Raw genomic sequence first — 27,531 nt, forward strand, 5'->3', positions numbered from 1 at the left:
GATCATAGCCACTATGTCAGGTGAAATCTCAATATACTTTTGACTTGCATTTCCCTGATAATTAAGGATATTGAATGTTCCTTTAAGTGTTTCTCTGTCTCTTTCTCTGTCTCTTTCTCTCTTTGTATCTGTCTGTCTGTCTGTCTGTCTGTCTCTCTCTCTCTCTCTCTCTCTCTCTCTCTCTGTGTGTGTGTGTTTCTATATAAAGCTAAAGATTGTCTTTTCAAGATCTGTGAAGAATTGTTTTTGGAATTTTGATAGGGATTGCATTGAATCTGTAGATTGTTCTTGGTGGGATGGCCATTTTTACAATATGAGTCCTACTGATTCATAAGCATGGAAGATCTTTCCATCTCCTGATGTGTTCTTTAATTTCTTCCTCTACTGTCCTAAAGTTTTTATTATACAAGTCTTTACTTGCTGGGTTAAAGTTACCTGGAGAATTTATGTTATTTAAGAGTATTGTAAAAGGTGTTGTTTCGCTGATCTCATTCTTGGTCAGCTTGTTGGTTTTTATATAGGGAAGATTGTAATTCTAGGTGCTGAGATCTGGAATTGTTTTTGCTGGGTGTGTGCTTTGTTCTGTAACTTCTGTTGCCCTCTCTGATGCTCAGGAGAGGGTGGTGGCAGAGTGTTGCCTGGTAGGAAATTCTTCTGGGATCCTGAGAGGTGTGGCCATTAAGGTTTCTGATTAAAATATGTTCCTAGGTATTGGGAGTTGACACTTAGGAAAAGGATGTGTTAGGGAGGGTTGATGGGGAGGAAGGAAAGCAAGGTGTTCTGTAGGAGGCAGGTGGGGCCTTGTGCTCACAGATGACACACCAGGGGGAACTGGGAATGTTAAACACGCAGGGGTATCTCTTCAAAGGGAGAGATGGATACCTGTTTTCTGCTGGCAGTGGATATGATTAATAGCCTAGTGACGTTTGCACTATCTGTGTGTCCCAAGACTACATCCTCCCCTAGAGAGTTATCTTGCATTTGTTTCCTCAATCAATCTATAGGACCTATGTTTGTGAAAGATGTTATTTGAACTTTACAAAAAGTTTCAATAGAGTCATGTCTTAAGCTTTGTCATACATATGGGATTGAGTTCATTATAACTTGGAAACATTTTACCAAATTGTCTAAAAGAAACTACTGGAGGTCAGACTTTCAATATTTGAACCAACGCTGGCTACTGAGCCATGTTCTGCTGAATTGCCTTCTTGCCTCCGGGACAGTCACCAAAAGTGTTCCTCTAAGATCTATAGAGAGGCAGAGTGTGAGGAGAGGCCACAACAGCTAGTGTGCTACAGAGCCGAGGATGAGACTGGGGGATTGGATATGGAGGAGAGGGGGTGGGGAGTGAAGATCTGAAGCTCCCCGACCTGCTTGGTTGGCAGGTTCCCAGGGGATGCCTGCTGTAGCTGGGAACTGAGATAAAGCATTGAATGTGGATATAGGGCTTGGGGTGGAGTGGAAGATCTGTGTGATCCAATGGAGATGGGAGGAGGTGTTCTGCTACAGAGCTGGGGATAAGCTGGGGCTAGATTTAGAAGAATGGAGGGAAAGGTGAAGAAGATCTGCAGTTAGCCTACCTGCTTCCCTGGCTTGGGTGGCCTGTGGGTTCCCAGGACTCCTCCTGGAGTTGGGGTAAAGCAATGATTGTACCGTTGATTTGAAGAGGTAAGTCAGCTTGGGTGCTCCTAGCTTTGGAAAGCTGATCTGTAGATTTGAGAACTATGTCTGAGAGTGGTACGGTCAGTAGGCACAGTCAGCAGAGTATGGGAATCTGGGCATTGGCCTTGAGTAAAAAGTAAATCAGGTCCCTATTTCTCTTCTAGGACAATCCATTTTTTGATCTGCACTTCAAGAAAGTCTACAGCTTGGAGGCCTACAGCTGTGCCTCTAAGTACTCCTTTGCTCGGACAGTGAGCAGGCTGAACCACGTGTATCTTAAGAAGGATTTACACATGGTCAACTTTGATTCTACTTACATTAACGATGACTCCATTTGGTCCTCCAACAACAAGGACTGCCTGGTCCTCATGAGAATATGCTTTTACGCTTTCAATCTTGTGTGCTTGTCCTTGTGTCCCCTGCCACTTTGAAGATGTAACCCAAAGCCCTTCTTCCACGTCTGAAGAAAATGGCTCACCAAGTGAATGCCGACAGCCAAAAGTTTGTTTTGCCTCTTCACTGATGGGTGTTATTTATACTAAAATTAAAAAAAAAAAGGCTTTGGGAATGGAAGTAAAATGTGCTTTAGTGCAGCCGTTCAACAATTGAGACTCTGTAGGCCCACTGTGTTCTTTATTAACTTTGGAAAGTGTTGCATGGTTTGAGCTAAATTAGCATCAAGAAAAACTTTAAAAGAGATCCTGGGTCCATAAATAAGAAGATTTCATCTTTTCAAGATATCAGTTCTGTTCAAAACGTTTTTCAGATCCAAGAGAACTCCTCTAAAAATTCTTTTTAACTATCTGTGTTGTAAAACTAGAAAAATCCAATCTTCAAAATTCATTCAGAACTGCAAGCAGATCAAAATATGAAAACAAGCAAACAAAAAAAAACTTAAAAATAAGTATAAAGTTGGAAGACTCGTGCTTCCTCCTTTTGAAACTCACTCCAAAACTATTATGATTAAAATAGCATGGTATTAGCATAAGCATAGTCCCAGATCACAACACTATCTAGTTCATCCAATCAACGAGGCTGTGATAACTGAACATCCATACAAAGGAACTGAGCTGAACATGTACCTCACACCCGCTATAAAACTTTAAATAAATCAATAACCTACAGATAGAAACTAAAGCCATAGGTTACTAGAATGAAATATAAGGGTAAACCTTAAGGACTTTGGGATTGACAATGGGTTTTTATAATCCTAAAAATCATAACTAAAAAAGAAAAGAAAAATAACTAAACCATATTTCACTAAAAGAAAAGTTATCTTTGCACCAAAGGGCGTTATCAAGAAATTGAAAACAAGCCTTGGAGGGGAACAAAAACCTATGCCTTCAAATCATCTGTCTGAAAAAGACTTAATACCCGCCCATACACAGAGGGAACTCAGTGACACAAAACAACCCTGTTTAAAAATAGGCAAAGGATATTGACAGCTCTTTCTACAAATACACAAACAACCAATGAGCATGAGAAAGATGTTTAGCACCACTAGTTAATTAGGGAAATGCCAATCAAAACCCAAGTGTCAGGTCAGTTCTGCTTTCACATTTACTAGGATGACTATGTCTTTAAGAAACAAACGTGGGAGAGAAGAGTGAGTGAGTCTCATTGCTGCTGGGATGTAGATACTACTGCCATGTAAGAAACGGGTGTGATGGTACCCTGGAGCAAGCTACTCCCAACATATGAGAACTAGCCCCAGGGAGTCATGGGACCAGAGAAAAGATGATGCAGGATTAAATCCTTACCCAGGACTGCAGAATACAACCTACTGTGGACTTATTGGCATAAATGTAAGTCTTGATCGCCAGGGTACCATTCTGATCCCTGCCATTTGGGTGAGGACAAAAGTGAATTCAATTAAGCTGGAATGTACCTTATTAAGTCACACTCAGTACTAAAGTGTCCCTTAAAGTATTGGTATTGATGGCCACATCATTCTGAATTCAATCATAAAACACATATTATTACTCTAGTGACTTATTTATTTATACTTTCTGGGAAGCAAAGAGAAAACTGAGCAGTGCATTTCAAGGGCAGTCGGGAAGTGTACAATTCAGGATGGCTCATTCCATACAGGCCTTTCCTTAAGAGCTGTTACCAAATGACTCAACAGTTTGCCCCTAGGTGCAGACCCAAGCAAATTTAAAACAGTGATTTGAATGGGTTGTTTGTTGTATTCCAATATAACATTATAAATTGTATACCAACATAATAAGTTGGCTTATAATTGTGGTTGCAGCATTCTTTGTAATATGAAAAGAAGAAAACATCATGTGTCCATTAAAAGATGAAAATGAATGAATTAACAAAATATGGTATAGCCAAATAATGGAGTATTATTTAGTATTTCAAGGGAAAAAAAGTTTTGATGCATGCTGCAATGTAAATAAACTTTGGGCTAAGCTAAATAATCCATGGATGAAAGGACAATTATTGCATGACTTGACTTTATGAGACATTTGGAGTAGATGAATTCAGAGACAGACTAGAGGAAAAGCTAACAGACTAGAGGAGAAAAGAATGGAGACATTTCTTAATTGCTATACAGCTTCTGTGATGAAAAAGTTTTAAAAATGGTTGTGTAACACGGCAAATGTGACTAATACTGCCACCTTCTCCTGCCTCCTTCTTGTACATTGGAAATGGTTAAACTGGTCAGTGTAATGTTATATATTGAACATAACTAAAGATAAGTGGTGAACAAACAATATATACTACATATGCTAAATGGGTAGGTTATATGGTAAATGAGCTGGAAAATAATAAAGATAAAGAATATCTTTGAGTCTACTAGAGAGAAAATATGTAAACTCTGCCACAGATTAAGAGTGAGGGAAACTTTCCTTGCTATTACTCAAAATCCAGAAACAGGATAAATAATATTAACTGTATAAAGTAAAAAATAATATTGACTATATTGTATATATGTCTGTATGCATATATACACATATGTGTATATACATATATACATTGCAAAGCCAAAACAAATTGCAACTTGTATAAGCATGTGTATATGTACTCCTAAAGTTGAAGAGATTTTTAAAAGACCAGCAACAAATTGGAAAATATATGAGCAGACAGTTCACAGGAAATGAATTGCAAATGACACTGGGAAGCTTAAAAAGATGCTCAGCTTTATCCAGGAGAGAATATATATACCACATTATATCTGTGAGCTGAGCTTGCTTCTTGTCCTACAGGAAAAAGCCCAAAATATTGACAGTGTTTCATTGAGGTGGAAAATTAGTCCTCGTATTTATTACTACATAGAAAAAGTCCACACTGTGTTTCAAATTGTGTGTGTCTATGTGTGTGATTACTTTTCAATGTGGTGATCTCGATTCCAAAGATTTATTGGAGCAACTACAAAATGACATGTACGCAGGCATATGTTGTTAGCAAAATGTGCACATGAACTCAAGTATCCAACACTGGAAGATTAATAGAACAAAAACTATTATATATGAAATAGGATAGTGTACAGAAGAAAATAGAGTCTGGGGGTAGATAATTAGAAGCAGAGGATCTTGTTCTTATTATTTAAAATTATTGTTTATTTTTAAAATAGACATTTTTATTACTAAGACTTCAAATGATCGTTGTTGATCATTTGAAGGATAGTTACCATTTCAGTTGCTTCTTAAGTATTTTTTATAATTTGTATACTAATTCTTTTTATTTATTATTATTAATTATTAATTATTATTATTATTATTATTTTAACATATTAACTTTACATCCCACTCACTGCCACCCTCCTGACCACCCCCCAACACAATCCTTCCCCCATCCCCATCCCCTTCTCCTCCAAGCAGGTAGGTCTCCTTGGGTACCCCCCACCCAGAAGCAGGGAATATTATATTATATGAATACATATGTGGGTTCTTCAGTTTGGCTTTCAGTTTTAAGGAGGAGTCAAGAATTAGAGAAGCTGCCGGGCATGGTGGCGCACGCCTTTAGTCCCAGCACTTGGGAGGCAGAGGCAGGAGAATTTCTGAGTTCAAGGCCAGCCTGGTCTACAGAGTGAGTTCCAGGACAGCCAGGGCTACACAGAGAAACCCTGTCTCGGAAAAAAAAAAAAAAAAAAAAAAGAATTAGAGAAGCCATTAATTATTAAGTCCTGGCTTCTTGGGTCCTATTGCTTTTGAGTTTCTTGGTTAGTTGTCCTGACTACATACAATACGTGGTAGATAACTGCATGGACTAGTTACTGTACATAGCATGTTGGTTCCTGGGCTTCTTGCTGCAGGTTGTGAGGCAGAGTTGTGCTTTTGCATATTATCTGGTCATTGTCAGAATTCTCCAAAATATCTTAATTGTGGTGATAGTGACACCTATGTATATTTGTCAAAATCCAGCAAAACATACTCAGAGATTGTGGTGGTTTGAACCCCTCGAGCTTAAAGAGAATCCCTTTAAGCTCGTGTGTTTGAATGTTTGTCTCCAGTAAGTTGAACTGTTTGGGAAAGATTAGGAGGTGTGGCCTTGTTGGAGGAGGTGTGGCCTTGTTGGAGGAGGTGTGGCCTTGTTGGAGGAGGTGTGGCCTTGTTGGAGGAGGTGTGGCCTGTTGGAGGAGGTATGTCACCAGAGGGTAGATTTTTAGGTTTCAAAAGTACATACCCAGCCAAATCTCTTCTCTCTCTGTCTGTCTCTGTCTCTCTCTTTCTCTCCCTCCCTCCCTCTCTCCCTCCTTCTCTCCCTCCCTCTCCCCCCCACTTACTTGCCACTATCTTGCAGCTAAGGTGTAAACTCTCAGCTATTGGTCTAATCATACCTGTTGTAGACTCTTTGATATTAAACCCCCAAATAAATGTTTCCTTTTAAATTGCCTTGGTCATGATGTCTCTTCACAGCAGAGAACAGTAACTAAGACAGAGACACAATAAAAACATAAAATCTTCTTTTTAAGTGTATACATTCCCTAAATCTGTTCACTGATACCCTGAAGCAAGCAGGTCAATCACTAATGTTGAACATGCAGCTTACCACGTGGAGTGGAGTGCAGATACCCCTGCGTTCTGTTCTCTTGGAGAAACTCATGACCACCTAGCTGATGAGGATGCTTGATCACACACGCTTTCTTAAAGATCAACAGATCTAGAAAACGCATACTGCTTTTGAAAACAGAAGCTCATGTTAGTGAATTTATAATAGTATTTGCAACTAAAATGTAGCAGCCTGAGGTTTCCTCTTCTTTGATTTTATGTACTTATATTCTCTCTCCTATCCTTGGCTCTTAATGACATTAATATTTGGCATATGATTTATCTACTATACTTCCCTAACAAAGCCAAAGTATTTACAATGTTAATTCTTACTAATATTTATACATCTGGGTATGGGTTTTGGAGCATTTCCTCACGGTCCAGTGCTAGTTATCGTTGCTCATGCCATGTTTCTCTCATCCAGCTGTTCCCAGGCACTCTATATCTCTTTATAAGAGACAGATAAGTCACATGATCCTCTACTTGAATTTCTTTTCTGGCTCTGCCACATCTGCTTCACTTGTTGTTTGGGATTGTTTTCTTCCTGGAGAGTACAGCTCCTCTCAGAAAAGGGAAGCCCAACATATCCTGTCACGTTTCCTCTATTCATCCATGTCTAACAATCACAATGATGGCAAGTAGATTTTTAGTATTATAAGATCCAAGGACTTACACGTGGCCAAAGGCATAAAGGAGAAGCCTATTTTTCAAGGAACTTTCACATTTCTGTTCATGTCAGATCCACTAGCAACCAGTTGGTCAAAGCAAGCAAGTCAAGGCCAAAGTCTGAAATGGGGAGGTACCCTCCACCTACCATGGGATGGAACCAAGACTGTGAGCGTACACCTTTGCTTTCTTGGACAAAATTTGGGCCAATAGATTATTAATCGACACAATTACTTTCCAGATATTATAGAGCTGCATAAATAAATATTTCTCTTACAACAATAGTTATAAAATTCTCTGTCTCCAAAATCCTATTGAAAGAAAGTATCATATATGCAAATAGAGAGAGGAGAGAAGGAGCTGGAAGGAGACTTTGTAAAATGTAGCTGTCAGCTTGGGCTAAAAAAAATAAGGGAAGTTGTTTCTTGGATACAGAGTTTCAGTTTTGCAACAGAGGACTCTTCTGAAGTGGGTGTGGTAACATCACACAATATTATAAATTATATCATTGTATTTTTTTTCTTGAGACAGGGTCTCACTCTGAATCTCAGCCTGGCCTTGAACTCACAGAGATCTGCCTGCCTTAGCCTCCTGAGGGCTGGAATTATGGTAGGTGCCTCAGCGCACAATAAATGTAACTCAAAACCTCCCTCAAACTCTATGTATAAAGGAGACTAAATTGAGGCCAGGTGTAGTTATGCATACATTAATCCCAGAACTCTGGGGGCAGAGGCAGATAGATCTCTGTAAGTTCAAAGCCAGCCTCATCTACACAGATAGTTCCCAGTCAGCATGACTTCGAAGTGAGACCTCATCTCCAAAAACAACAACAACAACAAAAAAGTTTTTTTAAGTGATTAAAATTTTTAGATTTTTTTTTTCGAGACAGGGTTTCTCTGTGTAGCCCTGGCTGTCCTGGAACTTAATCTGTAGACCAGGCTAGCCTCGAACTCAGAAATCTGCCTGCTTCTGCCTCCCAAGTGCTGGGATTAAAGGTGTGCGCCATTTGTTACATAAATTCTAACACACTTTTAAAAAATTGAAAAAGAAAACACCACAAATAAAACAATATATTGTGTTTTCAATTTTTTTCTACCATTAACCAAAAGATCAGTTAACAGAAAAACTGTAAGTTCCCCTAAAAATTAACATTGCTGAGACTATTAAGGCAGTAAAAAAACATAACAAGTGACTCCCCACCTGAGTGGATACTGATACACACATGGAGCCTATAATTTTAAATTTCCAGGTGAGGAAATGAGGAGCAGAAGGATCAAGTAACTTTCCTTGTGTCTGCTGACTCACTAAAGGCTCAAACCAAAGCGGAACCCACACCTCTGTGATGTCATGGACTCTCTACCCTTTATACCTTTCACGGGCTCTTGTTCGGTCTTGTTATGTTTTTCCCACTTACATCATGCTTTTTAAAAAAAAGTTTTATATTTTTAAAGTAAAATTTGCAGAAAAGTAAATTCATGATGATCGGAACCTGCTTATTTCTACCACACTCTTGGGTTCTTTCTAGATAACTAACCTTTTATTGATGTTTTGTTCGGATAGTGAGATTTTGTGCAGGTCTCATTCAACCATCCTAGCTGGGAGGATTTGTTATACAGGCCAGGCTCTGATTGGAAAGGGTTGCAAGCTCTTACAGAACTGCTAGATTCCTATACCACCCCAAGGCAACTGTAATCTTTAGGGTGCATCTCAGCTCTCTCCTAGGAAGGCTAAAGTCCCTTATTAAAGGTAAAGGCTAATTCCTAACCTACCCGGTTAAGAACAAACCTATCTTTGTGCAGTTTAAATGCCATGTTCCAGAAAGGTACTTTCTATTGCTTAAATGTGGGTTTATGGGAGATCACATTCTCCAGTTGTAATATACAAACAAATCATAATTTAATACATCTTGGGATGATGGAGGAATATAAGCTCAACATATTTAGCATACTTAACATGAAATCTAAAAAAAACCATGAAATCTGATTTTCAATAAAAATTAATATGTTGGCTTGCTTCCATTTCTAAGGAGTGAGTGTGGGCTTGCCAGTGGTATCATTGCCAAGTTTCCCATGTGCAGATTAAATCAAGTGCTGAGCCCTGTGTCTGACCCAAGTGTGACTGAAGACAGAAAGTCTAGAGGGGCATGCCACAGAGAAATCCAGGAAGGGTGTGGGAAGGCTGGGGAGTGGTTAGATTTGGCATGCATCTTGGTGGTAGAACCAGTTTTCTAGAGTCACCAGATGTAGAGTGTGAGAGATGGGAAATCCAGGATCCACTCAGGCAGCTGAAAATATGGAGAAACCATTATGTCCAAGAGACACGGAGGGACCAGCAGTTTCTGTTTCCCTGAGTAGCACTAAGCCCTTCAAGTCTCATCTCTCAGTCTAGGTACCTGCTGCAGTGGCCAGTCACAGGCATCAGCTAGTGTCTCTCAAGGATGATATGACAGCAACGTGCCTCTCTCACTCCCTGGGATGTCGTTGCAGACAATTCTACAGCTTGGGACGTCTGTATGATTCATCCCTGCAGTCACTCGAACACTGAAATATGTGGTGAAATAGTGGCCAGTGGCAGGGGAAGCAACAGATCAACACTTCTCTTTTTTCAGTTGTGTAGAATTGTAAGATGATCTCTGAGATTCTCAGAAAGTACCACAACCATCATAGCTCACTGTGAAAGCCAGAGGGTCTCTGGGGTAGCAGAGCCACACAGCAGACTGTACTGAGATCCTGCCTCCGTGTTTAACCATAAACGGAACAGAAGCCCAAGGGCTAAAGATGCTCCAAGCAAAATTCATAGCCTGGAAACACCACCATCTACAAAGTCGAATAGAACAGTAATGGGATTTTGAAATTTAGAGTGAAGACCTTGTGTAGACTCTAAAGGGACTCTGGCCAACTCGAGCGTGGCAAACACAGCTCTGGTCAGCCTTGCCCTTCTCCCCCATTCCCTCTGCCTTGCCAAACTGAAAGATTACGTTCCTGCAGCGAGCCACCAAGGTCTATTTCCTTATTTGGCCACTTGCTCCTCCTTCTAAGGCTGACTACCAAGACACAGCTATCAAAATATTGAAGTCCAGTCACCAAAAGCCTCTCTTGGCTCATCTAATTAACATGCCCAATTAAAATTAAACACCTCGTTCTAACAGGAGGTTTCCCGTTTACCTTCAGAAGCCACTATGTCCCATGCACTCTGCCTCCTTTCCATTCTGAGACAAATACCCCTCTTCAGTCTCCTTTGTCCCTTCCTCTTCTCCCTCATCCTCTTATCCCCTGTCCTCTGTCCCTCTGGGATAAATACATCTCCTTTGTGCTGAGAACTTGGTCTTGGGGTCCTGAGCTTTTCCTGTCATATTTCACACTCTTAAACCCTCAGAACTTTCTCTACTTCGATGTCTCTCTCCTTTTGACACTGAAGAACAGTCTCCCCATGTCTTGAAATGTCGCAAAGAAACTTGCTTCAAAGTATAACTCTATTTCCTTCACTTCCCGTTCCTATCACATTTCTTCCTCGTTGCCTCGATTCCATAACCAAGCTACCCCAGCCCAGCCTTTGTGAGAAACAGCAAGCCCTGCTCTAGAGAAAGCTACAGCAAAGGTTCCTCCCTCTGACAACTGGGACCTTTTGCAATGGATAGTTCTTTGCTGTGAAGGGCTAACTTTAATGTTATAGATCGTTCACCACCAACTCTGGCTTGTATCCACTAGATGTCAGCAAATCTCTTTCAGTAATGACAACCAAATATGTCTCAAAACATTGTCAAATGTCCCTCAAGGACTGAAAATCACCTGAGGTTGAGACTCACCAAACTATGCTAACTCAAAGGATACTGCAAAAATGGGCTAATATGTGCCAATATGAACAAGTGGAATATATGTAAGAATAAACATTGAAAGTATGAAGTCAGAAAAATAAATACAGGTGTAAGGCTGGCCAGAGGAAGCAGATGACGTCAGCCAATTTGCCATTCAATGTTTTTGGCAAGGACGGGTGGAGGCAATTTTAACACCTAGCCATTGTGCTTCCTAGACGAGGTTAAGATGCCAGAACAGTGCTGAATGGGTTCTGAGAGTCAGAAGGATGGTGAAGCGGGAGGGGCAGAATGAACTTACTCTGTCAAGAATGGAGAAGAGTGACCACACTCTTTCCCAGAAGAATATAGGAATGAACTTAAGGCAAAATTATAATATTCACCACTTGTCTATGTTGCCCAGAAGGGATCTCATACAAGTTGCCCTACTACCCAACCTTTTGCCCCAACAGATCTGAAGGCTTGGGATCTGTGGTGGCTAGAAGCACCTTGTGAAATCTCCAGAAAACCACAGTAAGAGTTGCCACATAGGTCTTCACTGCTCTGCAAGACATACTTCCTGAAGCAGGGAACAATTCTCTACTGGGAAAACAAGGGTCATCTCTCATGAGGTGGATAGATTATTAGTTCCACCAGCTCCCCGGTGCAGTTTTAGAAACAACCTGTTGAAGTATGAAAACGGCATAGAAAAGTTGACCAGGTTCAGGAAACACACATAATTTCAAGAATGGATAGTTCAGACTCCCCCATCATTTACTTTCAAGACATCATTTTGGTATCTCTTCTGCAGCTCACTTCCCTAGCCACATAGGAGTTCTTTGTGCCTACCAAATACATAATGAAGGATTTGATCTGCCTCATAGGTAGGTTGACACATCACACTAACTGGTCAGTAACATCGAATTCCTACTGCATGTCACTCTCAATCGGGGACAGCTCTTAGGAATACTCAGTATACCCAGGGAATCTTTCCTTTCAGCAGAGCTTGTATAAACACACTTTACTATTCAATTTTATATAAAGGAAGAAGTGGCCTGAAGTAAGATGTTTTTATCTCTCATTAATTCAGCCAATATCCACAATCATCAACACTATAGCATCACCAATCATCATTACTCCAATCTACAAATCCTTTCTCAGCACCCTCAGGCTGAAGGCAGAACTACAGAATCCACGGACACTCCTGGATCAGTCAGTGTCCCATTGCTGGGAAGAGACACCGTGACCACAGCAACTCTCATAAAGGAAGACATTTAGCTGGGACTTGCTTACAGGTTCAGAGGTTTAGCCCATCGCCATCATGTCTGGTCATCATTTTGAAGTGATGTGTGTAGAGATTTAAAACCCAACTGACGGCATGAGCAGATGAGTATAAATATAATGCAATTTAATATAAATATTATTTTATCATCATTATTATTGTTGTTCAGTTATCCAAACAAATATCAGAGGCAGAGAAGTGGATACAAAAATCTGGAGTCCAGGAGTTCAGGAGAAGAGTCTAGCCTTCTGGAATACCACTCACTTCTCAACTCTGAGAGAGCTGTAACATATAGGTACAGGGGGTTGGGGGGAAGAACAAAATGGAAGACCAAATGACAACAAAAACACCCAAATGAAATTGTCAACTAAGATATCCAAGGCAAACATTCTGGAGCTCAGAAGGAAACACCAGGGAAGTCTATCCATATGTAAAGAACTAGATCCTGTGAGAGTCATCTCAAGTAACCTCGACTAGAAGGTGATAATTGCAGCAACAAACATGTCCCTATTCATTATTTCTCCTAGGTCTCCCAAAATCCTATCTTAAGATAAACGGTGCAAATACTGTGCACAGCTCATCTGTCATATTCTTAAGAAATTCATGCCAGGCGGTGGTGGTGCACACCTTTAATCCCAGCACTTGGGAGGCAGAGGCAGGCAGATTTCTGAGTTTGAGGCCAGCTTGGTCTACAAAGTGAGTTCCAGGACAGCCAGGGCTATACAGAGAAACCCTGTCTTGAAAAACAAAACAAAACAAAACAAAAAAATTCATCCTATGTGCCTAGTCCCGCAGTGACTTGATGTCACAGGGTGGGTTGGTATCCAAGAAGGTCCCCACCCCACCCCTTCTCAGAAGAGAAAGGGAAGCAGAGAATGAGGGAGAGGCTGGGGAGGAGGATGAGAATTGGAAGGAGGGGCAGGCTGAGATCCACATGCAAAGTGAATAAATAAATGGAAAAAAACAGCAAAGAAAAAAGGAAGAAAGAAAACCATCCTGGTAGAGTATGTTATCCTACCTTCGCAATCACCTTTTCTAGTCCTACCTCGTTGTGAACTCCTTCAGTATAAAAAATTTGAATGGCTTTTTTTTTTTTTTTTTTTTTAAACCTGGAAATCAAAATTCCCAGCACTCAATCCCTGCCAGGGATGCGGCCTAAATGAATCACTTGTCTTATAGCTTGAACTCTCGGCATCATTTATGTTTCTCACACCGAAACAAGCAAGCGTCACCTTTAAAACAAAGATTCTATTTCAGTATCCGATGTGAGGTGGCATGGGTGAAGTTTCTAAAAAAGCGCCCAAGAAGAAGGTCTGTGCAGTCGGGGTAGAGTATGAAGTGGGTAAGTGACCAAAGCTGTTTATGGGAATTAAGTGGCGAGAACTTAAGGGTACTAGTGACATCTAGGTTCCTATCCCAGAGATTCTGACTTAACTCACTAAAGTTCTTCCAAGAATCTAGTTAGCAGGGTTTTACATATGCACAGGAGAGAACATTTAATGCGCTCTCAAATGACTTGCCACAAATATCAGAATGGGTACGTCTACAAAAAGGAAATATCACCATTATCAACTCCTCTAATCAGCCTATGCGAACAGTTTTCAACATTCCTAGTGCTGCAACCTTTTAGTTTCTTTCCTCATGTTGCAGTGGGTCCCAACTATTAAATTATTTAATTTCTACTTTAAAACTGTAATTTTGCTACTGTTATCAGTTGTAATGCAAATATCTGATATATAGGATATCTGCTATATGACCGCTATGAAGGGGTCTTTGACCTGCAGGTTGAGAATCTCTGGCCTATGTGCTTGCAAGCCCCGCCCCTGTCTTTTCCACGCCCACAGCCCGCCCCTGCCCCATCCATCAAGGCGATGTTCCGCCTCCTCCAAGTCCATTGGCCAGTCTGTTTTTCCTCTACTGTCTCCATTTCCGGCTCCACAGGGTCAACTTCCGGTGCAGAGAGGCACGTGACCGGATACGGGAAGTGGCGGGTTCTGGCCGCTGCTTTTCCTTGTTCAATGAAAATTGCTTCAAAGCTGCTATTGCTGCCGGCGCCCTTCCTGAGTCCGTCTTGGAGCACCAACCTCGGCAGGCCGGCCGGCCTCGCGGTAAGCTTCCGGCCGGGGACCTGCGGTCCTGGAGGTGGTAGTCTAAGTGGAGGCAGTGTTCCATCCGCGCCGGGTCGGCCACTCCCTAGTGACCCGGTCCACCCACCCTGCTCCACTTCGGGGCTGCAGAACCCGGGCTGCGTCCTTCCTTAGCCCGTGCTGTCCCGGGCTCTGGGAAAAGGCGGAGCCGGGAGGCAGCCAAGTCTCTGTCCACAGTTCCGCCCATCCGGGACAGATTGCATTTTTTGTCCTACTAGCGTGGCCTGGAAGAGGAGGACGTGACTGGGCTTCTGCTGGTCCGAACCAATATAACATGTCCTTATAAATCTTCTAAGTGCATTGCCCAGCCTCTGAGCAGTTTTCTTTTCTGGATGACATGTCTCCGAGTTGAGATGTCACTGCAGTGCATGCGCCCAACCCACTAAGACACTAGCATGGACACACAGTGTAACGTTGGCCCTATTGAGCTGAAGGAAGTATGTATGTACACAATGAACAGAGGTTAGCTGCCTCTGTAACGGGCAGCCTTGAGGTTTTAGAAGGCGAAGATCTAAAGAGAACCCAGAATATGGGCGTGGGTTTTAGACCTGGGAAATAGTTGTGAAGGCCACTATTAATAATACTGGCATAATGTAAAGTTCAGTATAAACACTGGAGAATTCATCACTAGCTCCAAAGAAGACTGACCATCACAGTGCTACGTCAACCCGTTCATGTCTTAAAGATTCTCCATTATACCCCAGAGTGTTGCCTGGCATTTAGTGAATAGCAATATTTATATTAGCAATATAGTAGCAATACTTATGTCTAATTCCTTCATGAGTTATGACCAGCCCTCTGCTATTTTTACCATTTACCATGTACTATGGTGAATATTGGCCATTGCTAATGGTTCTTTTGGCCAGCTTTTTTTTTTTTTTTTTAAAGATTTATTTATTTATTATATGTAAGTACACTGTAGCTGTCTGTCTTCAGACGCACCAGAAGAGGGCATCAGATCTCATTACGGGTGGTTGTGAGCCACCATGTGGTTGCTGGTATTTGAACTTCGGACCTTTGGAAGAGCAGTCGGGTGCTCTTACCCACTGAGCCATCTCACCAGCCTGGCCAGCTTTTACTATTGCAATCAAACAGGTTACACCAAGAGCTTGTTAGTGAGTACCCAACACACAAACCTGTGATAGAGCACCCCTCCTCCTCCTACTCAAGAGATGGCTGTGGCGATTGACGCTCATGTCCCCATTAGATAGCAAGCACTTGCCTGGTAAATACAGTAAGGGCTCTAGACATTTACATGAAAAGAGCCCTGTGGATTGAGACTTTCATTGAGTCAACTAAATACAAACGGAGAAATGTAGGTTTGAATAGGGAAAAGATAGTGGTATGCCCTGCATGGGAAAGTGCTTAAGCAGAGAAAAAATAGAGTTTTCTGAGTGCAAGACATTTCTTGAGAAAGCTGGATTGCTGTTGACCAGGTGTGTGGTTGAATGAGAACGGCTTTAAACTTATTTACTAGTTTTCCAGGGAACTTGTAGAAGCCGTAAAAAAAAAAAAAAAGAAAAAGAAAAAAAGAAAAAGATAACAGGTGCTATTACTTAAAGGCAGTAAGTCTTGGTGGCTGTGTTGGCAGGGAGTTGAAGGTGGGGGGAGGGGGATAAGTTGTATGTAAATGAAGAAGTTACAGGTTATGCTCACAGATTTCACGTTGGCATGGAGGAAGCAATCAATTAGGGTAGAGTTTGAATCTGGGTATTCTCTTACAGATGCGAAAATTGGAAAGAGGTAACTCTGAGGGAACTATCCCTGGTCTGTTATTGAGTGGGACAGAATTCCCTTAAATGTTTACTAAGCACGCACTGTGTGCCTCTCAGCAAATGCTAGGAATACAAAGATGGATAAGATAAGGTTCTTGCCAACAGAGAACTATTTTTTGGAGTAGTAGAGGCTAGACAGCGCTAGCTATAAAACACAGGTTGGAAGAGCTGTTGTCAGCAGAGGTGAGATGGGGGAACTGAAGAGGAGTTTTTCTAGGAGAGAAGGCTTCAAAGAAGAGGCTGTGTGTTATCAGAATCCTTGAGGGCAAGTTGGAATTTGCAGTGACAAGAATTTGAGAAAAAGGGAAACAGTGAACAAAGCCCAGAGACAGAAGAATAAACTAGACAGTTTCCATAGGATAAGATGGAATAGAGCTTTAATGTCACATCCGGGCCCTAGGACATATTAAGGGGCATTGTACTGGCTGGTTTTGTTGTCAAGATGACACAGGTTGAAGTTATCACAGAGAAAAGAGCTTCAGTTGAGGAAATGTCTCCATGAGATCCAACTGTAAGGCATTTTCTCAATTAGTGATCAAGGGTGGGAGGGCCCATTGTGGGTGGTGCCATCCCTGGGCTGGTAGTCTTGGGTTCTATAAGGAAGCAAGCTGAGCAAGCCAGGGGAAGCAAGCCAGTAAGCAGCACCCCTCCACAGCCTCTGCATCAGTTCCTGCTTCTGGACTTGCTTGCGTTCCAGTCCTGACTTCCTTTCGTGATCAACAGCGGTGTGGAAGTGTAAGCTGAATAAACCCTTTCCTCCCCAACTTGCTTCTTTGTCTGATGTTTGTGCAGGGATAGAACCCCTGAGTAATACAGGCGTGCTGGCTAGTTTTAGGTCAGTGTGGCACAAGCTAGAGTCATCTGAAAGGGAGCCTCAGTTGAGAAGATGCCTCCATAAGGTCCAGCTGAAGGGCATTTTTAAAATTAGCGCATGATGGGGGCTGGCTCATAATCGGAGTTGCATGCTTGACTTGTAGAAGAAAGTGCCGGCTGTTTTCTAAAGCCTCTGAACCATTCCTGATCCTCTCCATCAGTGCTGCTGTGTGTCCATTGGGATTTCAGCCTTCCCAACCGTTGAAAGCAGTAGCTATCTCACTGTGGATTTCAGTCGCATTTCCCAGGTGGATAATGGTATGGAATATTTGGGGTTTCTGGTATGCATCTTCGCAAAAAACTAAGAGCAGCTGCACATGGTGTTCCTCAGTGTACCATTCATACCCCTTTTCTTGGACGTGGTCTCTCACCAGATTGGCATTCCACCAATGGGTGAAGCTGTCTGGTCAGTGACCTCCAGGGATCTGCCTGTCTCTGCTTCCCCACGGCTCGTTACGTGAGCTCTAGAAATTAAACAAGATTGGACTTGTGTCCTCCGCGTACTAGGAAACACTTTACCAACAGAGCTGTCGCCCCAGCTCTGTATTGAACAATTTTAGTATATTTATTGGCTATTTGTACTTGTGTGTGTGTGTGCTTGCATATTTGTATATATGGGTAGTATCGTGTGTGTGTGTGTGTGTGTGTGTGTGTGTGTGTATACTGGTTTCTCTGATTTTATTTCCAAACTTGAAGTCCCATGCTTTTATGTTGTAGATGATTAATATATTTATGTATTAAGAATGTATTATTCAAGTCATAAATGGAACACTTTATGAGGGAGGGCAGTGGTTTTGAGAATTATTCTAAATGTTTTTCAGCTGAGAAAAGATGACAGCAATCAAGCATGCTCTGCAGAGAGATATCTTCACACCAAACGATGAGCGCCTGCTGAGCATCGTGAATGTCTGCAAAGCTGGCAAGAAGAAGAAGAACTGTTTTCTGTGTGCCACAGGTAGGTGGTTATTAAGCAAAAATATGTACTGGATACCTTCCTTAGGTCATACTCTCATTGTTTCTATAACTGGGAGAATTATTGGGCTGACAAAGTAATTTTAATTGTTACTATTGATTGCTGAATGCTGTAAGAGAATTTTTATAGTGTATGTCTAAGGTGGCTGACAAGGGAAAAGGAGAACTCTGGGTGCGCAGTGTAGGGTGACAACAGCTCTTCCTTACCCCATTCCTTTCTGCTCTCCCGTGGCCAGTGTCTGGGATCCTGCATCTCACCACATTCCCCATGTGTAATTTCCATTTACTTGTCTTTAAACGTTTAATAAATTGAATTAAAATTCCTTGTGACCCTTCCCATTCAGCAATAGATTCATGAGAATTTCGTTTTATTCTGGAGTCTTTATTGTTTTGTTTTTGAGACATGATTTCACTCTGTATTTCCAGCTGGCCTGGAGCTTATATTGCTCCACCCGCCTACGCAGTCTGCTAGCACAGCTGGCCATGAGTTAGAATCTGTTCTTATACAAGGCTCTAACACCACCATAGTCACTGCTATGGCAAGCTCTGCTGTGAGTGTCCCTCCCCATACCCATCCCACCAGGGTGAACAGTAGGTTTGTGCCTGGGCTTTGCTGTTTAAACAACTTGTCTGTGAATGTGTTTGTGCTTGTCTTGTGCTTACACACCAAAATTATTTTAAGGCAGATTCTTGGATGTGGATTCTGCTGTAATATGCAGTTATTTTTAAAAGGGATCCTTTTCATTCCCACAGCAGTGTGGTTGGTTACCTTGTGTTCTCTACACCCTAGTCAACAGTTGCTTCTGACGGACTAATTGTCAGGACTGCAGCGTGACATAGTATCTGCCTGTGGTTTTGAAAAGCACTTTCCTGATTAATGATGGGGTTGAGTGTCCTCTGTGAAGTGACTGGCCGGTTACTTGGGTAATGTATGGTTTCCTATTGGATTGATGGTCATTACACAGATTTGTATAGTTGTTCTTAATTATGATTATCTGGGTAGGTACTATAAGATAGATCTATTAGCTGTGTAGATATTTCTGTTATGTGGTTGTATACTTTCTGTTTTGTGGCTTATCTTTACACTTTTTGTGGTTCCTCTTAGTGAAATTTAATTATCATTAAATAAAATTACTTTGATGCTTTATAGCTTTTACTGCATTATTTTGTAAAGGTTTTGATTCACTTGTGTCTTAGAGAGTGTGGTGTATCTGTCTGTCTGTCTGTCTGTCTGTGTGAATGAGCACATGTTTGTATTTCAGGATTTTTTTCTTGAGTCTCATTTTGTTTTACTTTGTTCTTTACTCTTTCATCTTAATTTTAGAACCAACTTCGTAAGTCCCAGATTCTGTTGCGGTTTGACTGGGATTGGTTTTAAGCCATCTTTTAAGTTGTAGGGAACTTGCATTTTTATTAATGATGTTTATGCCCATAAACATGTTTATTTTCTGCTTTTATAAGCCTTGCTGTTTTCTTTAAAAGTTTTGCATGTTATATTTGTTAAGAGGTTTTCTTCCTTTGGCCTGTGTGTTGTTACCAGGTATAATGTAACTTGATGAAACAAAATGGTATGTTTTATAAATGCCCTGTTTGCCAGTATACTGGTTTAAAATTTTGCATCCATGTTCCTCACTTACGTGTAGTTTTCCTCTCGATACCTTCGGCTGGTTAGCCATAGTTATTAAATAAGCCAGTGCATGCCCCTGGTGTCCTCACTAGAATAGTTGTGTGTTTGGAGTTATTCTCTTCTTGCAAACTTGGCAGGAGAAGCAGGTAGCAGTGCTGGACTAGTGTGGGAGGTGGGGTGACGGCACAGTTTTGCCCAGCAGGTGCAGTTTAGTGCGTATCTTCCCCAAATATTCTTTAGTCCAGTGGTTCTCAACCTTCCTAGTGCTGCTACCCCTTAACACAGTTCCTCATGTTGTGGTGACCCCCAACCATAACATTTTTGTTGCTGCTTCATAGCTGTCATTTTGTTTTCTGTAATATCTGTTTTCAGATGGTCTCAGGTGGCCCATGTGCAAAGGCCTTCCAGCCCCCAATTGTGGACCTCTGCTTTAGTCCATTTGGGTATATTAAGATTTCTAAGAGAGTGTTTGGGGGTTTGTTGTTGTTTGTTTGTTCATTGTTGTTTGGAAAGCCATTTGCTTTTCAAATGTATCAGCATTCATTTCAAATCCAAACTCCATTCTTATGCCAGAGTTGTATTTTGGGACTAGGACCTAGCGCCTGTAATTTCTCCAATAGCATCCCTTGCTGCCTCACTGGAGCCCTTGAAGAGCTGAGCACCCACCTTTTGTGGCAACTTCATTCCTATCCACCGCATATTACACCGTGCTGTCTGTGTTGAATACTTCCTGTTGCTCTTCTTGAAGGCATTAGGCTCTTTCAGGACTCTCAGGACTTAGGCATATCAATCACTAGATCTCTGTTCTTACACTCTGTAAGAGAGGCCTGAAGCTTTACCTCTCGGACATCTCTCAGCCTCCAGCTCTCTAGTCTGATTTAGATGCTTCCTTTAGGACTCTGTAACCGCCTCGGCTGACATTTCACAAAGCATTGCCTTACTTCAGTGTTGCTGTCCAGGTCCCCAAGAACCACATTTACAGTGTGTGCAGGAAGAATGAGTCGGGGACTGATAGGCCAACAGTCGTGTCTGTGTGCTTTGTTCAACAGTGACCACTGAACGCCCCGTGCAGGTGAAAGTGGTCAAAGTGAAGAAATCCGACAAGGGAGATTTCTACAAAAGGCAGATTGCTTGGGCCCTGCGAGACCTTGCTGTGGTCGACGCCAAAGATGCCATCAAAGTAAGCTTTCCATAGTCCTTTACTTGTGTTCAGGAAGTCTTTCTTGTTCCATAGAGCAGTGTGTGTCCTGAGATGATCTAAGCTTGTTCCGTGGCTGTAGGTCTGCCCCCTGCTAGTGTAAAATGCATTCATCTCTGCTTCTTCAGGCCTGCTATTAGACCACTTAATAATAATAAAACTACATACATGTGCTTGGTTCAATTTTTTACTTTGTTAAAGCTACAGTTAAATTTGTGTTCAAACTACATAAACTAGAGCAAAATAACCTTAATACTATATATTTCTTTATTTAAATTAAATATACTTAATATAAAATTCTATAAATTAGTATGGATTTCAAAGTAATATGTTGTGTGAGTTAACTCTAAAATAGTCATTGTTTTGGTAAGACTTGGTTCAAAAGCTGTGTCGTACATAAGGGAGGGGGGGGCCTTCCTTTTTAATCCTCTCAAGTGAAATGAGGACTCCGCAGCTGGTGGAGCCCATCTAGGCATTGGACATTTGTGGTTCAAATAAAGGAAGTGATACGGGGTTACACACTTTATTTTGAGGTGATTAAATAAAAATTTAAAGATATAAATTTTATTTCTTTGAGTGTGCTCAAACTTCGAGGACATGGCATGACTCCGTAATCACATTAAAGGGCTCAAGGCAGGGTCCTGTGAATGTCACCAGAGCTCCCCCCTCTACCTTCCCTCCTGGCTAGCTCTGACCCAGTCATTGCACAGTGGAGCACTGCAGCACACCCACTGTGTGTTGGTGGGGCACAGAGCAAGGCTCACACCACTGTCACTCTGAGGCCTCTGCTGGATCTCCTAAAGCCTGCTTGCCAGAGGTACAAAGCAGAGAAAAGTGGTAGAGGCGTTTGAGGAAGAAACATTGCTGTACAGTGGCTGTCCTGCTTAGTGTTTGTCAGCCTCACACAAACTTGTCACCGGGAAGGAAGGAACTTCACCTGAGGAAGTGTCTCCATCAGACTGGCGTCCAGGCATATCTGTGGGGCAGTTTCTCTATTGTTGACTGAGGTGGGAGGGCCCAGCCTCTGTGGGTGGTGCCATCCCTGGGCAGGTGGTCCTTGGAGGTATACTAAAGGTAGCTAAGTGAGAGCATGCGAGCCCACCGGTCAGCAGCTTCCCTTCCTGCTTCCTGCCTCTGCTCTTGCTTGAGTCCCTGCCCTGACTTCCCTCTGTGATGGACAGTTACCTGCAAGTATAAGATGAGGTAAGTCTTCCTTCCCTGGGTTGGTTTGCTCAGGGTTTCAGCAACAGAGAAGCTGACTGGACACTGACTCGCAGACTTGGAGAAGGTGTAATGTGACTCAGATTGTCTCAGTTCCCTAAATGACTTTAAGGTGCACGACACCGTTGCCTCTTGAGATGCCTGTAATTATTCTACATTTGCAAAACAGTAACCTGAGTGCAGCTCTTGTTTCTCACCTCAGTCTTAGAAAATACACAAGGGTTTAGATTACATTTTTTCCTTATGTTTTAACCAGGTATATTCTTTAATTGGGAGTTAGTATCCAAGCACACATTGTCAAAGAAATTATGTAACAAAAATGTCTACCTAAAGAAGATACCCACATTAAAGCTAGATAGCATTACCATGTTACTACAGGGAGCCGGAACACTAAGCCACGAAGTGTGTGTAACCTGGCCTTTTCTCACTCCTAGACTTTAAGGGCACAGAGGGAAAGTGACCACCGTAGGATGGTGTTGCTTGTCCAGTCTTTGCTATAAATTATATTCTCCGAGGACTTTACGTCTTTGTTTGATGTGTGTATGTAGTAACTGAGCTTGGCCCTTGACCCTATGAGGCAAGTATATCCCTAGCCACTTACATGATATCTAGTGGTCTTTTTTTGCCTTCCAAGGACAGCTTCCATTCTTAATTTTTAAGTAGATTTTACAGTAACAGTGAAAAAAATGAAAGGATCAAAACCTATTTCTACACTCTTTATTCTAGGAAAACCCGGAATTTGATTTACATTTTGAGAAAGTCTATAAGTGGGTGGCCAGCAGCACGGCTGAGAAGAACGCCTTCATCTCCTGCATTTGGAAGCTGAACCAGCGCTATCTCCGCAAGAAAATCGACTTTGTTAATGTTAGCTCACAGCTTTTGGAAGGTAAAGTGAAGGAGAATGTATAAGCATGGTCACATGTATCCTTAAATGACTATGTCATTTGGCACTATTCAAAGTAACTAGGATACTGAGTTTGCCTCTCAGTATGTCATAAAACATGTCAAGATCATTTTCCTTACTGAAAACATTATATGCGTACATTGTAGGATATTGTTATAATAAAATTTAAAAGTAGAATCTCTTATCCCGGGCTTGGTGGCACAGGCAGCAGCAGTCCCTCCCTGCTTGGGAGGCTAAGGCAGAAGGATCACCAGTTCAAGACCTGCCTCAGTTCCAGAGTGAGTGCAAAGCCATTCAAAGTCAGAGTCACCTAAAAGAGTGAGTCTTTTGGGTAACTTAGTGAGACCCTGTCTAAAAACCAGAAGTGGTCGGCTGGAGACAGCTCATTGGTAGAGCCCTTGCCTGATGTGCAAGGACACGGTTCAGTCTCAGTATCTAAAAAATACTGCTCTAACCCTTCGACATATATATTCTTTAAGGCTTTTTTCTATGAATACCTAAATAGAGAAGTTTACACTTCTGTTTCTTAACATTCTTTTTCATAGAATGAATTCAGCACAAACTTGTTTTTAATGTTACTAAATACTTACTCTAAAATTTATTTTAAACAGCTGTGGGGTAAATGACCGTACAGCAGTACTTTTATGTCCTGCAGAAGACTAACCCAGTTCTGATGTTACACTACCTGAGTTTAAATTCTGCCTTTGCCGGCTATGTCCTGGCTTTATGTAGTTAATGGAAGCCTCAGTTTTCCTTATTTGTAAAATTGAGATGATGATAGTATCTAACTCACAGTTATTATTTATAATGCATTTCTTTGCTTGAGAAGAAGGGTCTCAGGTTTATAGTAAATGCTCAATAAATCTCATCTCTTCTGGGCAGCAGAATCCTTGGACAGGAGGCTGATGAGGGCATCTGTGATTTGTCTGCCTTTGCAGATTTGACTGGCAAGACAACCTCTACTCTGAAGTATGAAAATGTTCAGTGAGGTCTCATTCTCTGCAGTTTCTTTCCTCGGGGTGTAAGCTTCCCGTGGAATGGTTCTGAATGCCCTGGGGATGCCATGTGCATATCACGCTTTATCTCACAGAAGAAACCAGCTTGGCTGTTCTTTTGAGACAGGGTCCCCTGTGAAGCCCAGGCTAGCTTGAAATTCACTGTGTACCCTGGGCTGACTTTGAATTCGTGGCAGGCCTCCTACCTAACATTCCTATTGAGCCATCACGTCTGCCTTAAAACTTTATCCATGTGTTCACTGGAAGGAGGATGGGTGTATCCCATGGCCCTTGTGTGGAGGTCAGAGGGAAATGCTGTGAAGTTGGTTCTCCTTCCATCTTTATATGGCTTCCAGGGATTGAATTCAGGTCACCAGGCAAGCACCTATACCCATTGAGTTAGTCTCTGGCCCAGTATTCAATAATGTAAGATATAGTTTGAAGCAAACCATTTATCTAGCTACTTGCCTCTTTATTGTTCCTCTTTTTATTTGGCTGTGGACGTTTCTCCTTTCATAGATTATTCTTCTCAGCAGTTCTACTCTCTCTAGCCTTGGTGCTTAGAACTGACAGAAAGCTGGCAGATACATCTGTCAGGCCTGAGAAGCCCCCAGACCCTGCCCCACCCAGACACTGGCCTGAGTTATGAGCATCAAGGGGCTGCCCTGTCACGAGTGCCTAGACTGTGGGTGTGCTGAGGGCGTGACCCCTTAGAAGTGTGTGGTCATTTACAGATTCATTTGCTTTGAATGACTTTGAAGGTTTTTGTTTTGTTTTACCAACTGAAGCAAGAATATTCTGATTAGCTAATCATTCATTGAAAAACTTGCTATTCTGTTTCCAAATATTATGTTTCCAGATGTTATGTATACATAGTTATATTTTAAGCTGATGTATTTCATTAGGACAACTATATTGAAAAATGTATACTCTATCACTAAAAAACATTACCAAAAGAATACAAAGACTATTGCTGATTTTTAAGGATAAAATTGAACTTTTTTTTAAAGGTACGTAATTTTTCAGGACACACAGCCAAATGTTGATGTTTGTAAAGATGAGCTCCAGCTGAGACTGGTTTTAAGGGTGCTAAAGTCCTTCGGGATGTCATTTCAGAAAGCATTTTCTGTTGACCAGTAACTGTTGTTTTGGCTTAGTGTTCTGGGAAAGCTTTATAAATGTCTAAAACTAGTCCTAATGGGCTCTAAATCACAGCCACTAATGCCAGTTTTTAAGAAGTAAATGTCTCTAGGCTTTGGGTAATGTTGAGGGAAAACCCGCATTACAGCCTCTTTTGAAGAGCTAAGAATCAGCCAAGTAGGTCAGCAATGCTGTTGTAACTGTTCGTGCGGTAGCAGCAGCAATGTCAGTAGTTTTTATAAATGACAATGGGATGCTGGAGTTTTAGAGATGGAGAGGGAAGTTCTTTTTGTTTAAGCCTTTTCTTTTTTATCCTTTGACTTGCAGCCAGATTTTTAAACAACCTTCCACTTGAATCCTTGAATGCCTGCTTGTACCGCAGTCTCCTGTGTTCGTTTCTTGCCTCAGTCTCAGTCTTTGAAACAGTGTTTTGTGACTAATCCTGTGTGAGGGAGTGTCCTGGCAAAGCTTTGGACCTTGAGTGAAAATAACTACACTGAACGCATGAGTCAGAGCTGACTTGAAAATAATCCCAGGAAAGGGCTCGCTTCCCAGCGTCCTTCCTCAAGGTCTCATCATCGGCATTGCTTCTGAAAGAGAAAAGAAAATAGGGACGTGCACTTCGAGACAATAAGAAAACAAGCCTGCAAGTTTAGTTTCTTAGGGATCGTCCCACTGTGTCTGGATGTTGCCTTGAGACTCCAAGTTTAGCATGAAGTTCAAAACGAGATATGGGTAGTAGTTAAAAGTTTGAAATCTGTGTACTTTCCTACCCAGCTAATATTCTTTGCTTCCTTTCCTCTGCCTTCTTCATACCTTTTCCTCCAGAACTGCCTAAAGTTACCGAAGGTGCGTAACACCTTTTCTTCCTATTCTAGTCCACGTGTATGTATCACTTGCTCTGTTATCCATGGGCTGTGTATTTCATGGAGTTGTGTACAAGGATAAATGTATTCAAAATCCATATAGAAACAAAACCAATAATAATATTCATTATTAGCTTCCAAAAGACTATTTCAGGAAAAGAAAATACTACTAACATAGTTTTTTGATGACAAAACACTTGTTTCTTTCCAGTGTTTAGTGTAACACTGTGGTGGGTTATTTAGGCAGTACCTGCCCTCTAGTGGTTAATATGGAGTCACATCTGATAGTTGAGCATCTCCACAAGCAACAAAATGGTCTCATTGAAAAGACAAAGAAGATAGAGCAATGCTTCTCTAGAAATATTTCTAGAGCATAATCTGTAATTTGCTTATGTCAGAAATTTTAATCTCCTTACCCCCCTTGAGAACTAGCAAAATCTGCCTAATATCTTCTTCAGAGTAAACATTGTCTCACTTAGAATTATCAGGTTTTTGTTCTGAGACAAACAAACGTATTTTAAGTCCTGCTAAATGAAAATATTCATTTTCAAGTAAAATACCAAATACTAAGAGTATCCAGACTGTGACTTAATCCCTGCCACGGTCAGTCTAGAGTCAGTAGTAGCTTGTTTAGATCTGTAATTAGCGCTCACAGTGATTTCCATTTCACGTCCACCACACTCAGCTCAGAGTTTGTATAAAATGCTCAAATACTGTGCGGTCCTTTCCCCAAAGTGGATCAAGATGAAGCCTGTCAGACTGACCCCTTATATGTTAGGAAGCTGGAAACTGCGACTTTATAATTTCACATCACCATGTTGTTCTCAAATTACTAAGGAAGTTCCTGTAGTTTATCTTTAACTATTTTATCTATGCATGTGAAAACAACAAAGTATAGAAAATGCACTTAATATTTTCAGTATTTATACTTTCTTGTTGATAATACACTTCTCACTTCAAAGTTATTTGAAAGGGGCGTGTGTGTGTGTGTGCACACGTGAGCATCGTGTGTAAGACAGACAGATTTGTTTAAAAAAAAAATGAAAATAGCAAAAATAACAAGGGGAAATGCTACTAGGAGAGAATTGTTTCCCATGTTCACAATTCATCAGTGTTTTGTTAGAGCAACAGCCACCAGGGAGAAATTAGGTTCATTTCTTCATGTTTTCTATTTTAGTAGAATTATGTTTTGAGAGATTGTGACTAAAGCCCATTTTAACACTTGTAAGTCAGCAAGCATACTAGACTGCATGCTTTCTGTTGCTCTTAGGACCTAACTTCAGCATCATTGTGGTTGTGTGTAAAAATGAGGTTTGAGACTTGTTTTCATACATTCTGAATCATTTTTTTCTATCCTTCATCTACTAAGTGTGCCCTGTGCTTGTAATCAGCCCTAACTAGCTATCATTTTAA

The 27,531-nt window shown here is 41.4% G+C and overlaps 2 protein-coding genes across 9 annotated transcripts in view; both read left to right on the top strand.

The window, feature by feature from the left end:
- Exoc1l (exocyst complex component 1 like) overlaps positions 1 to 2,137 on the top strand; it is a 25,631-nt gene extending 23,494 nt beyond the window's left edge. Inside the window, exon 3 of one of the 2 annotated variants that reach the window (XM_021163959.1) lies at positions 1,827 to 2,137. In XM_021163959.1, the coding sequence (XP_021019618.1) occupies positions 1,827 to 2,093 (267 nt within the window). In that variant the 3' untranslated portion in view covers positions 2,094 to 2,137. The remainder of the gene's footprint in view (positions 1 to 1,826) is intronic. The other variant, XM_021163960.1, reaches the window with a different exon arrangement.
- A 12,215-nt stretch (positions 2,138 to 14,352) lies between these two features.
- Exoc1 (exocyst complex component 1) overlaps positions 14,353 to 27,531 on the top strand; it is a 41,052-nt gene continuing 27,873 nt past the window's right edge. For 2 of the 7 annotated variants that reach the window (XM_029477458.1, XM_029477460.1), the window contains exons 1-5: positions 14,378 to 14,508; positions 18,017 to 18,150; positions 20,844 to 20,974; positions 22,940 to 23,099; positions 26,081 to 26,101. In XM_029477458.1, the coding sequence (XP_029333318.1) occupies positions 18,027 to 18,150; positions 20,844 to 20,974; positions 22,940 to 23,099; positions 26,081 to 26,101 (436 nt within the window). In that variant the 5' untranslated portion in view covers positions 14,378 to 14,508; positions 18,017 to 18,026. Of the gene's footprint in view, positions 14,509 to 18,016; positions 18,151 to 20,843; positions 20,975 to 22,939; positions 23,100 to 26,080; positions 26,102 to 27,531 lie in introns of all 7 variants that reach the window. The other 5 variants (XM_021162615.2, XM_021162613.1, XM_029477463.1 and 2 more) reach the window with 4 other exon arrangements.

This window comes from Mus caroli, chromosome 5 (assembly GCF_900094665.2).
Source record: "Mus caroli chromosome 5, CAROLI_EIJ_v1.1, whole genome shotgun sequence".
Classification (NCBI taxonomy): Eukaryota; Metazoa; Chordata; class Mammalia; order Rodentia; family Muridae; genus Mus; species Mus caroli.